At 42.4% G+C, this 13,211-nt stretch overlaps 2 protein-coding genes across 3 annotated transcripts in view; one reads left to right on the top strand and one right to left on the bottom strand.

Moving 5' to 3' along the window:
- Positions 1–5,198, bottom strand: part of adck5 (aarF domain containing kinase 5) — an 8,737-nt gene extending 3,539 nt beyond the window's left edge. The window contains exons 1-7 of the mRNA XM_035681399.1: positions 5,021–5,198; positions 3,245–3,336; positions 3,003–3,152; positions 1,840–1,915; positions 734–934; positions 506–646; positions 48–161 (exon numbers count right to left, since the gene is read on the bottom strand). Coding sequence (XP_035537292.1) covers positions 48–161; positions 506–646; positions 734–934; positions 1,840–1,915; positions 3,003–3,152; positions 3,245–3,336; positions 5,021–5,044 — 798 coding nt within the window. The 5' untranslated portion in view covers positions 5,045–5,198. The remainder of the gene's footprint in view (positions 1–47; positions 162–505; positions 647–733; positions 935–1,839; positions 1,916–3,002; positions 3,153–3,244; positions 3,337–5,020) is intronic.
- A 1,581-nt stretch (positions 5,199–6,779) lies between these two features.
- The window catches only part of ctdp1 (CTD (carboxy-terminal domain, RNA polymerase II, polypeptide A) phosphatase, subunit 1), a 64,106-nt gene continuing 57,674 nt past the window's right edge, over positions 6,780–13,211 (top strand). For both annotated transcript variants that reach the window (XM_035681264.1, XM_035681263.1), the window contains exons 1-7: positions 6,780–7,302; positions 8,485–8,568; positions 9,372–9,465; positions 9,955–10,083; positions 11,015–11,165; positions 12,091–12,181; positions 12,569–12,735. In XM_035681264.1, the coding sequence (XP_035537157.1) occupies positions 7,007–7,302; positions 8,485–8,568; positions 9,372–9,465; positions 9,955–10,083; positions 11,015–11,165; positions 12,091–12,181; positions 12,569–12,735 (1,012 nt within the window). In that variant the 5' untranslated portion in view covers positions 6,780–7,006. The remainder of the gene's footprint in view (positions 7,303–8,484; positions 8,569–9,371; positions 9,466–9,954; positions 10,084–11,014; positions 11,166–12,090; positions 12,182–12,568; positions 12,736–13,211) is intronic.

The following is a 13,211-nucleotide window of genomic DNA, read 5'->3' as shown; positions in this document are numbered from 1 at the left end:
CTCCCTCCCTGACATATGCTGCAGGCTGACCAAGAAATATTTCTGACCTTAAGAACCCATCGGAATCCAAAGCTGGGGTGCATGAACTTCACAATATCCAGCAAGATCTCCAGTGTTCTGATATCACCGTCAAACCGATCCCTGAGGTCAATGTACTGCACCTACGGGGACCAGAAGTGAACAAAAACAGGCTTTTCAAGTATTATGCACAACATATATGCATAACATCAAAATAGCAAAAAAAACATAGCACATAAAAACACTCATGACAGGACCCTTTTTTCATGTAGGTTGCAGTAGACCCCCCCCCTACCGGAAGTGAAAAATAGGGCAACATTTTCCAGGCTGGTTGATCCTGCCAAAACAAGTGTCATCACTTGGCTTGTAACCTGGATTGGAGTGTTGCGATTCACAGTATACTTTGTACAATATACTCAATTATGACCTTTTTACGACCTTTATGTGCCTGAAAGTAACAGAAAATGTTCTCAGAATCAGTGCTCACCTTCACAGCGACAGGGGTCCCGTCAAACAGTTCTGCCTTGTGGACCTGAGCCAAGCTAGCAGCAGCGATGGGTTCATAGTCGAACGTTTTAAAGAGCTGCTCTGGGGTTTTGTTGAAGTCTTCTTGGAAGAGAGCATCCACCTGCCACAGAGACAAACACAACCCTGATGAATTTCAGGCTGTGCTGTTTCGCGGAACTCCGTGCCTTATTTGCGGTGGAGCCCTCACCTCTTTGTACCTCCTGTTCAAGGCCTTGTCTTCCAGTATTTGCAGGGTGCGGATGTACTCGGGGGGTAGGAGGTGGTTGAAGGAACACAGACCTTGGCCGAGTTTGACGTATATCCCGCCGTTCCTTATGGCTCCTTCCACCATGCACTCTGCTGCCCTCTGGTGGCAGGCTGACATCTCAGCCAAGTAGAATGGGCTGTTCTAGCAGTAAGACATGATTGTCCATACAAGATTAACACCCAACGGAAAGCAACGCTAAACCTGCGGCATTTTACTTTATTCCTGGATGTACAGAGGATGTGTGGGGGCGAGAAAAGGGCACGACAGATATACGTCAGATATGAACTGGTTATGACACTTAGACCCCAAGAACACCCATCAGTATTTGTGTTAATCACTGAAAGTTCAGGGTACATTCAATTGAAAACAAGTTCTCTCTGAAAGTCTTTACTAGCATGATTTAGCAAACTTGATCGAACAATCAGAAAATAACGATTTGTTTCCCCGATTCACTGCTTTGTTCTCGCTAGCGCTCCCTCTCTTCATTCACTTTCTAGCACGCTCAACCACTGCTGCGTTCTCTCTTTGAATGGGGCCAACTTTGTGTAAACAGTAAACAATAAATCCTATTCATTCTGCCTGTAAAGACTAATTCACTTAATCCGATTAATCCCTTTTTTCACATATGATATGACATATGATATAAAATATAACAACAGACATTCAAAGCCGCAATAAAAAAACCTTACATTGGGTACAGCCTTACATTGTGTTTATCAAATGGTTAGAAATAACAGGAACATGCATACGTTTCTGTCCAATAAGGTAACACAGACTCATTGCCTTCACTGTACGCGGAGAAAAGACCATTCTGAGCCAGGAAAAATACTCAAGCTGTCACCCACTGTTTGTCAAAGCTTTCAGTATTTATTAACAAAGGTAGGGAAGGTACTTATTTATACATTTCATTAAAATGCCACATTAAGCTATAGGTGAGATAGAGTAGTCATTTTAAGGTGCCTAAACACATTGAAAAGATTCATCATCTCTCCATGTTTAGTCAAAATCAAACCTCCTTCGACCCATTTTCATCACATGGAACTTACCTCGTCTAGGCCACGAACGCTCACATTGGTGGTCCACCAGTAATCCACAGAGATAAAGATTCCCACAGAGAGAGATCTGAGGACACACAGATAAGAGACTTCAAAAGGTTTGGATTTGACTCGTGACATGAACAGGAATGTGAGCATTTCCTACTATTAACAGTCTGTATTAGGAACACTTCAATGGTGGCTATTAATCGGGTTTTTTCTAAAAAGAATCTTGGGGTCCAATGAAATGATAAAACTGACAAATATTCATAGAGTTCCTTTATCTAATACACAGGGGTTAACAACCTTTACCATCAAAAGAAAGACATTTTTGGCAAAAAAACAAACCACAAAACAGATGTGAATCTTATGATGTTAATTTCTCATCGCAGATCAAGCATGCAAACAAATTTGTCCATGCACTAATAAATTCTCTCTTTCCCTCAGAGACTTTTCTTACTTTTGGATTTGGAATCCATAGCTAGCCTAGCTAGGGAGCGTTCAGACTAGTAGCTACTGCTACTGAGGTGGCTACTGGTAGTACATAGAGGAAATGGCACCAGGTCAGGACGTAATGTATGATGCACATTTGAGTTGACCAAATGTTCCAACATTTGTTTTATTCTGTGTGTACTACCACAATGATAAATGTAAATGAAAATGTAACTGCCATATAAATGATTGTCAGAGCCACAGGCAGCTACTGGAGAGCCCACGGATCTCATTACAGTGAATTTAAGAGACAACTCTTAAAAATGTAGTGAAACATGGGGTGGTTTTTAGAGATTTGCATTTGTGTAAAAAGTATTTGGCGATTTTCTGTGCTCCATTACAAAACCAAATCTAATATTACTCAATAGCCAATGGTTAAAATCCTCCCAAAGTAAATTGGATGCATTTTAAGAGAACATCAAATTTTCTATTGCTTCGGTTCCTATTTCACAAAATACACTTTTAAAACTGACTGACATTACTGAGTCAGGACACTGTTACACTATGTTTTGACGTTTATTCATCAATTGGGACTTTGTGAATAAAATAATGTGTGTCAGTATTAAGCAGCTTATCACTCAACTTTAGTAAATATCAATAAGGAATTCCTGAGAAACACAGATGCTGTGAGCGGAGCATCTGAACTGATTCGTTACATCTGCTGACAAAAGATATAGACAAACCTGCAGAAGCGACCAAATCCTTCAGTCACAATCCTGATCTTCCTCCTCTCTCTTGGTGCGGACACGGCATAGTGGACACCCACTGCCACAGGTACGCCGACAGAGATGCCAACAAGTGTCTTCCATAACAGTCCTCTGCGCTTACCTTCCCTGGAAGCAGGGAACAGTCCTGTTCATCAAAACAGCAACATCATCACGTGTAGAAGTTAATCTGCGACCGTGGGTTGGCCGCTATTTGGTACCTGAGTGAACTGAAGGATCTGGTTGGTTGGAGCGAGGAGCCAGGGTGTGGGATTCTTCGGAGCTGAGCCATGTGGTGCAGACACAGCCTTAACTGCAGAGAATAAAAAGACACAGGGTGAGTACTCTCATCTTTGAAATACACATATGAGCTGACTATCAACCAGGGACCTGTGGAAAGATTACTAGGTTTAGGACAGTCAGTTCAACTGAACCTGAGCTCTTTGGATCTCACAGTGCTTATTCCTCACTGCAGTCAAGAATGTGGAAAGCCTGCAAGCTTTGGCAGTTGAGCTCGTCAGCAGAGACACTGTTTCACTTCTTCTGTTTGTAAAAAGAAATTGCAATTGTTTGGAGGACGCAATTGTTGGTGAACAATCCCTTTCCCATAATTCCCACTCACATTGTCAGCTGCGTCTGTATGAAAATCCTCTATTTTATCCTGGAAACGGGAGTTTAGTTGGGGGCGCTAAGAGGACGCCAAATGTGTTGCAAGTTTAAGAGCAAGGCGGATAAAACAGGGTCGTTTTTTAAAGGAACGTCAAGTTTCTGAAATACACTGTTGGAGTGCCATAACAACGACCAACCACATGGCAGCTAGAAGGGTCTAACTGTACAGGGACTAGGGCTGTGTACTGACCAGAACACACTGAATACATATCATGTCATAGTATAAAGAACAACGCCGCCACATGCAAAACATCTGAGAATCTCAGGAAATCTGTGCAACCACAAGAGCGAGATTTACATTTACAGCACTGACATCTAGTGGTTGGAGGTCTAAACTCTAAACTCAATAGTGTTTGGAGAATCAAAACAAAATATTGCAAGGCAGTATGAAAACAAAAATAGCATTGCACCCTGCCAAAGATATTGAGTTTAGAATAAAACTAAACTTATGGATGATACAAACCAGAGAAAAGAAAGCAGCACATCCTTACAACTGAGATGCAGGAATAAAATAGTTCCTGATTAATTAGTTCTATCGAGTGGCTAACTGATTAATCGATTATTCCTGTAACATGCCAATGCCCTTTACTCTAAACCCCGCCCCTTGAGTTGGACACTGAATCATGGTAGCCGATAGCCACCTTCACCTTCTGCTGAAAGTTCTGAGGAGCCAGATATCACTAATCTGATGGACATCAAACTTGAATCACAACACAGGCCCAGATAGAGTATTGAGTAACAGACAGCAAGGGGATATGCGTGTGTGTGTGTGTGCTGGGAAGTGTCCACCAAAGAGCAGCCAAAACAGGATCAAGGCCAATATGACCAGCTGGGGTACTCTGTTGTTTTTGTTTGCTGTCTGCATCTGAGGGACAAAATGTCTCCAGTGCTGACAAATTGATGTACAGATAGCAGTGATGTCAGGGACCTGAGCACTGAAATATCACACAGACCGTGTGTCACCCACACATCACCACAGTGAATGAACGGCACGCTGCTCTTGTACATACAGACTACATACACGTTAAACGGAGTTGCAGCTGCCAACGATGAATGGACATCTTGTGAAATACAGCTCAGCAACCTTGACAAATATACTCCTCGGGATTTCGAACAACAGCGCTCACACGTTCAGTTCGTCTTTGACGCCAAACACACCTTTAACCCTTTTAGCGCCGTGCACCAGTGCGCTGTACCCGTTGCTAGCATGAGCAGCTAATTAACAGTAAACATGAACTGAGCTGATAGCTGTGGGTCAGCCGGCTAACTGAGGCTAACGCTACTATCAAACCGCGCTAAGAAATGGTTTAGAAATCGGCTTTATTTACCGCTCTGTTCGTCTCCCCTGTCATGTCTCCTGGGGTAACGAAATATCGCCGCTCACAGTGATGAATGAACTAATATCCAAAGTGTCCTTCCTGTTCGGAAAGACGCCTCCTCCATTAGTGGGCTTCTAACGTTACCCATTAGCATGCCTACTATTGGTTGTGCCGAAGAGTGCGAGCGACAGAGCGAGCGAGAGGAGCACTCCCCACTGCGCACTTCCGCTTTCGTTGGCGGGGGTCAGGCACTCCGACACATGGAGCGTCCTGTGTGCCGTCGTAATTATCAGCACTTCTCATTATTAGATTCAGCAATTCATTTGAAAATATACAATTGAGGACATGATTATATTTACAATACATTTTAATTGCGTGCTTAAAAAACGATTTAATAAAAACAAATACAGCCTCCTTTGGAAATTGTAACTTCGGGATATAGAAATAAAGAAAGAAGGTTGATTTTAACTGTAATATATATATATAATATTTCAAACGTTTTACTGGTAGACACAAGATGTCTCTACTTCACTGAAAAGTCCATTCTCAGTGTATGTGCACTGGTCACTTTTGTAAGGTGCATATTGAACCACTATTGGCTCCAAAGTAGGTGTGTTGTAACAAAATCCTGCTCATATGTAAATGTCTTCATCTCAGATTTGAGGTGAGCACAGAGAACCAAGTGAAGAAACAATTAGCAATAGAACTCCTATCAACGGTGTGAAACATGAGCTTTCACTGTACTGTACTGATAAATGCCCTCTGCCCATGTTAGAAGGTGCAACTTGTTGCTTGATGAACACAGCAGGTTGCGTTTAGAGCGGTCTGTTATTTATCAGTGGTCGGACATGCGCAGTGGACAGATGTATCTTGATGCTGCACTCTCTGAGAGGAGGTACCGAAATGATACGTCACTGATTATACAGAGTGGTCCGAGCCCTTGTTATTGTGTTTTTATTTCAAGTTTTAAAAACTTCATTATTGATAGTAGCCTAATAGAGCACAAAAAGAAATTTAAAATGTCATGACCTTGGGTGTCGGTAATGTCACCCATACAGTGTGAAGGAAGATATTTTATAACCTTGCTTCAGTTCGGAGAGTCCAACCCACAGGACTGTCCTTTAATAAGCCGGGAGGTCATTGGGTACAACAGTAAATGACGGCTCATAGGCAAAAAAAAGCCTGTTACCGCCAATAGAGCCACATGAGACAGTACTATAGTATTAGTTTTATGTTACATCATCTTACATCAGGTCTCTGCGGCCCCACTCATCTCAACCTTTATGGAAAGTTGTAGCAGAGCAAAACAACAAGGAACGATAGCTTGAATGGAGTTAGTCATTATAGACGAATTCATTTTGCTGGAATTTGTGTTTATAATTTAATACAGTATTACAACTGTAAAAAGACGCTCTTTTATGTGCCAGTCTCGAGTGTATTACTGTCAGTGTATAGAGTTAATAGCGATATCAAAGCGGCAAGATTTAGCTAGGGCGAAACCGGAAACACGGGTTGGCCTTCAAAAGAAAGACTGTATAATTACTCACAGAAAAATAAAGACATACAGGTCATATTCATAACAACAAGCACTGACAACATTTACTGTAATGATTGGATACCCTATGTTGTGAAACTGTAGTTCTTAAAACGTTTCAATAAACCATATGGCACTGACATTTCATTGGGGATTTTATTTTGAAACCGTATTGGACATTGTGTGTTTGTCATCTAACTTAGCTGGCTGCTCGGTCCACCGGATGCAGTAGCGACCCGTGTCGCTGCAGTGTTGCGCTTTCCTGTTTACGGGCGGGAAGAGCGAACGTAGCTGACAGTGGAAGCTACTGTGTTTAAATCGGCAGCACATTGGTTTTAATTCTCCTTGATGCTGATGGCTCGCACGTTTTAATGATACACGGGGCACTGCGAGGACCAGTGGATACGTTTTAAGTGGACCGTTGCTGAAAACTAAAGGGATTTCTGGAGAGTGCGGGGCAGATGGAGGATCCTCCTGCAGATTCTGGCGGCGGTGGCGGCGGTGCAGCAGCGGAGGGCCCCGCGGTGCAGGTGGCAGATATGCGCTGGCCGACCGGGGCTCTTCCTCTACGGCTCCTAGAGTGGAAAGTTAAACCCGGGACTCTTGTTAACGTGGACTCCGTGCTAGCACTGTGTGCACCCATACCTCAGGAGAAAGGGGCAGAAGCTGCCAGGCTGCCAGAGAGGAAGGTGAAATCGGACCGTGCTGGAGTAGTCAAAGAGCTATGCTGTCAACTTGGACAAGTCATACCTCCCGGGTGAGTCACTCTGCTGGCTATAGCTAACTAATGTTTGGTGACCTGCCCCCTGCCTGGAAAGGCTACAGGCAACATGTCAGCGATAGTTTTGGTACCGCTTCGCCAGCTGCTGACATCACCCGCAGTGTAACGTTAGCTAGCTAGCAGGCTAACGTTGCTATACACAAGTGCTAAGTTAACGTTAGCCTGTTTGCTAGCCGTACTCGAACCATCACTCACAGCACTTGTTCGTGTCAGTGTCAAGTCAGTCAAAATAAACAAGCAGACTTTTGGCCAAAACTTTCACAATAAAAGTGTATGCTTTTAGATAATCTGTTTCTGAACTTTTTCAGTCGTTGCAACGAGAGCGGAAATAATAACCAATTGTAAACAGAATTTAAGCAGACATTATATGATTTCTGGAATTGTCTTTTTGCTGTACGTGCAATTATGCTTACTGGCCAAACATGTTAACGCTTTTATTTTGAAGGCAAAATCACGGTACGTGTTGCCTCGTTTTGTTTGCCTTTACACAGCCGTTCCTCGCGTGCGCGAAATGTGTATAAGCTGTGCAGGTTGACAGGTAGAGGACCGAGTCTGCTCTTCTTTTTCTGAGACGGCCGTTGTTACGCCTGCTTCTGCCTGCCCGACTGTCACTGAAGAATAACAGGAGACGTGTTTTTAAATTTAGGGATACTAGTTCCATTTGTCTTTTTTGCACAAAGTCCTAAAATTGCGCCAATTGTTAAGTGTAACATGATTTGCCGCTACGCCTCTGAGAGCACCGTGCTGCCTTCAGGTGTTCCTTGTAAACTCCTGACTGACTTTGAAAGTGTTGAAAGTGTTTGTACAGTGCCCTCAGTCGGAATAATATCAAACTGGACCATGTGTCGAAAGTGATTACAAAGCAAAGCAACTGAGTGTATTACACCAAACAATTCGTTACTATAAATATGGTTTATTTGACTGGTTTTCCAACTTGCTCTCTAAGTAACAACCCACCATTTGTCAGCAAACTGCTAACATATAATTTTGCAGCTCACAGCTAATGTGTGTACAAGAGCTAAAACATGTAACCTTTAATAAACTTCATTCACAATGAGGCCTTGCAAGCCACAAAGCAAATGCATAAAGGTGGAACTAATGGTCTGTTACTGGTTTGTGGTATTTCTTTTACACTAACATTCTCCTTCTTTTTTCCAGGGGTGTGATCGTCAGAATAGAAGAATGCAGCCATCCAGTAGTAATGAAGGGTTTATGTGCTGAGTGTGGCCAAGACTTGACTCAGTAAGGAAATACAAACAGTCATTTTCTTGCACTACAACGGAAACATGCATGTTTTCATATTCCTGCTCCTTCTTGGGATGATATGTTTGACACTTTCCCTCACAAACCCTCACAGCTAATTGCAAACACCCCTAGCAACACAATATAACAGTTTAGTCATTCATTGATCAAAACAATTTCAAGCTGATTAATAAGCAATCTTTGTAAGAATGTTACATTCCTGTGTAATCTGACCTAAAGTATTTGTGGTGGATTCTATATTACTTAATACCATCAGGGGGCACCAGAGATCATCCAGAGAGAGCAGAGTACAGCTCTGGTCATAAATCAAGTGCTTACACTCTGCAATCTCCCTGGTGTCAGTTTGATGGAGATGTAAAATCTACAGCTGTCAGTTAGAATCTAAGGCATGCTAAATCTATTGCAGATTTTATTGAATTAGAGACACACTGTAGCACCTGTATTTATACTGTGAGGGAAAAGTGTGGATACATGATGTGGGTACCTGGTGGAAATATTAAACAGCAGTTTTGCCTTCCCTTTGATAACATCTTTTACGTATTGGTAGATGACAGACAATGTGAGCCTGAAGTAGCTTGGAACTGCCAACAATCAGCCAAGTCACTTGCTAACGGGAGTATGTTCTGCGCTCACTACGGACGTTTGCACAAATCAAACCAAACCAGCATGTTTGTGCAAGTGGCTTTCCTTCTCAGTCACAGTGTGTTCATGGGCCTAAGAGATACACAAAAGACAAAATGCATGACTCCCACTCTTTTTTTTTTTTCCCTTCTCCATCTCAGGCTGCAGGGCACAAACGGGAACCAGCAAACTCCCATCTCCACAGCAACAGTCTCCATGGTGCACAGTGTCCCCGAACTGATGGTCAGCTCAGAGGTGAGTCATATGTTGGAGATACCTGAAGACTAGGCTAGTAGGCCAGATATACTTCACAATCATGCCATTATAAAGACTTGTTTTGTGCATTGCCCTTGGAAGCACACCGCCCCCAGTGCTTGAAAGACGTTCACAAGATATTATATATGGCCTGTTTGTTTGTCTTCAAATTGAATTAATTTGATTTAATTTTCATGTTAAAAATATGAACAAATACTCACTGTTTCTTGCTGAAGTATTTCAGGGTGGAAAATCTCTCATGTGAAACAAATTATAACATAGTCACGCATAATAACAGTCTGTATAGGCAGAGGTTTCTATAGACAAACAGTTTAAAATATGCAGTAGATGTGTCTGGTAATAAATGTTTTATTTAAGTTTTAATAAATAATTATATATGTAAAAAGCACAGAGGTCATTAAGAAGCATTATGTAGTGGTTGCTCAAGTTTTCCTATTGTCCATTCATTATGTTTGTTCTCTCCAACAGCAAGCAGAACAGCTGGGCAGAGAAGACCAGCAGAGACTACACCGGAACAAAAAGCTGGTCCTGATGGTGGATCTGGACCAGACACTGATCCACACCACTGAACAGCACTGCCAGCGTATGTCCAATAAGGTATTATTCCATCACATCACTCTTCTATACCACTGAGATGGAGGGGCAACCTCATGTAACTTTATATTCTACATTAAATGCTTAACCTCGAGCAGCACAGATCTGAGGCCTCGTAGTGACATGTGTGGCCACGCTGATCATAGTCCTGTCTGAAAACCAGTATCATGCTCTGTAGCGCTATGAGTGGTCAAAACCTCTAAGGGTCACTTTTAATTTATGAGCTTCATGAGTTTAATAGTATGCACCTGTGTGAGCCTCACAGCAGTCTACCATGCAGGCCTCAACAACTGTTTTGCGGGTTAGACGGCAGGTACTCGACTTGGTGCAGGACTCTGTGCTAGTATGCTTCATCAGAACCTCTTGTTGGATGGTCAGATAGCTTCAGAAACCCCCTCCTCACACACACTCTTCTGTGTTAGATTGGGGCTGTGTCTGAGCGAACTGTGTGGAGGTGAGAAAGTAAACTGTATTTGTGCCACTTTTTATGTGAGCGACTGGGTGCAGCACTCTGAACGCCTTCCAGGAGAGTCTGTCTGGAAGTGTGCGTTATTCTCTCATATTTAAACGAGTATCACGTCTCTCGCTCTCTTTATGACAGTTGGCTTTCCACCCCGCCTTCGAGTGGCCATTCGCAGCAACTAGTACAGCTCCAGCATAATAGAGCTGTTTGGGTTTATCTGATACAGGATGTGGATTTTGTAGCACATGCTGTAATTTTCACACTTTTAGGTCAGGGTCACCCTCCATTTACCACTAGAAACTAGATCCAATAGTAATTTCATCAAAGTACTTTGCGTTGATCTATTTCAGCCTTTCACTGTTTCAACTGAAGCTCTTGTTCAAAAATGTACTTTAAGAGCAGACATTGAGCCCGTTATCTGTGGTTTTTAACTGACTGTATCATAGTTAACACTCTTGTAATTTCCTCCAGGGCATTTTCCATTTCCAGCTCGGGCGAGGAGAGCCTATGCTCCACACACGACTACGCCCACACTGCAAGGAATTCCTGGAGAAAATTGCCAAACTCTATGAGTTACATGTCTTCACATTCGGGAGCCGCCTTTATGCACACACAATTGCTGGTAATGAACTCAGTTTTACACTTAACAGCACTTTCCCCACATTATAATTCATTAATCCACATAGTGTTGTTGATATTAAAATGCATCAGTCTGCAAACTTTATAGATTTTGACAGTTTAGGGAAACTTGCAATTGTAGCTTCTGCTTGTACTGCCTGTTTGTGTCCATAAGAGGGAAGTGTGTGCTCATGTTTCTGTTCCAGCCGATGTTACATTGGTTCACTGTTCACTGTGCATCTAATGTCTCCATGTGTCATTTGCAAGGAGTAGTGCTGCTAGGTTGTCAAACAGGCCAATTAATGTTTTGCATTGATATTGTGCCTGGTTACAGGTACACTAGACAATGCTTCCATTATCAGCCTAGTTTCAGCAGCATTTGGCTGGACTGCTGTTTGTTTCCTTCTGAGTGAAAATATTTCAGTTTATGATTCAAGGTTGAATTATATTGAAGTGTAGGTAGTGTGTTTATATGCTGTCTTTTTGGGACTGCAATCCTTCATCAGACTGTATATAATAGCAGCAGCCCCAGTCCAGTACTGTAGTGCCTCCATGTGATGAATGTTTAATGCATTTTGAATTGGATTTTACTACTGGCCCTGATGCAGGAAGGCTGACATGTTTCAGAGCAATGCTCCAGCTATCGACATCTTCTGTTGTGGCTGTCTTTGTCTGAGGTTTCATCAAACTCGGTATTTCTTTACAAACGTAGTAAGAAAGACGGAGAAAAGTAGGTTTTCAACACTTGATTCTGTGGGAATATACTGTAGAAGTGAAAATGTCTTAATGTGTGAGAGGGTCATCTTTATTTTTGTTAATGTTTCAAATAAATGTGAAACATCTACTGCGACCTTAGAGAGGAAGTTTATGATCTACATTCAAATGTGTATATTTTTCTTCATTTTACCCTTTTCTCTTCCTTTTTTAAGGCTTTCTGGATCCTGAAAAGAAGCTTTTCTCTCATCGGATCCTTTCAAGAGATGAATGCATCGATCCTTACTCCAAGACGGGGAATCTAAGGTGGGAAGTGCCTTCTGCTAAAGATGACAATTAAATCAATCGTTGCACCTTTCCACTATATTGGCATTATTTTACGCTTTTCTTAGCCTGGGTAACCATTTGTACCATGGGCTGTCTGTATTGTCAGTGACTGTAGACTAGCTCAAATAGTAGAGATCTATTGTTCTCTCTCAATGTCACCTGAATGAATGGTTGTCTGTGACTGTCTCCTTGCAAATAAAAGAATTGGCCAGATGATGCAAGACATTGAAATGCCCCTTATTTTGATCTACCACTGCAACATCGCTACAGCCAAAGAGAGCTAAATAATGGCCTCACAGTGTTTATCAGGAAAAGTTGGGAGCATTTTTTGCTAGTGTCTTTTCTTGTGCATGATTCTCCTGACAGGAACCTCTTCCCCTGTGGTGACTCGATGGTCTGCATCATCGATGACCGGGAGGATGTGTGGAAGTTTGCGCCCAACCTCATCACTGTGAAGAAATACATCTACTTCCAGGGCACAGGGGACATCAACGCTCCCCCTGGATCACGGGAAGCTCAGATGGCAAAGAAAGGTACGGTACCAACACATCTTTGATAACAAGTTGACAACAAAGTTGCTGACAGTTTATGTAACACTGAGGGTCAAATGGAAGACCAAGAATGCACTGGCCGGTGAGTAGTTTCCAGTACTCTGCACATTCCCCCTGTGAGAGCCACTTTTGGCTGAAGCTAACAAGCAAGTCAGTCCCATGGATTCACTGATCTTGGGCTGCTTCGTAGCGTTAATGCTGACTGTTACACGGTCCGTTACATAGTTTGAAATGGTGTTAGAGTTCAATCTCAGTGAGATCCAGTACAGTAAACTCTGTGCCCCTAAGTAAATTGAGGACTAATTTTGTGCCAACTGTTTTACAATTCAATGCACTTTATGGAGTTTTAATTGGTGACGCGTCAGGTAGGGCTGCAACTAACGATTATTTTAATTCTCGATTGATCGATCAGTTGTTTGGTCCATAAAATGTTGGGACATTGTAAAAAGCGTTGGTCA

The sequence above is a fragment of the Morone saxatilis genome, unplaced genomic scaffold (assembly GCF_004916995.1).
Source record: "Morone saxatilis isolate NCDOM2014 unplaced genomic scaffold, NCSU_SB_2.0 Contig9, whole genome shotgun sequence".
Lineage (NCBI taxonomy): Eukaryota > Metazoa > Chordata > Actinopteri > Moronidae > Morone > Morone saxatilis.
The sequence above is the reverse complement of the archived record's forward strand: the minus strand, read 5'-3'. Positions and strand labels throughout refer to the sequence as shown.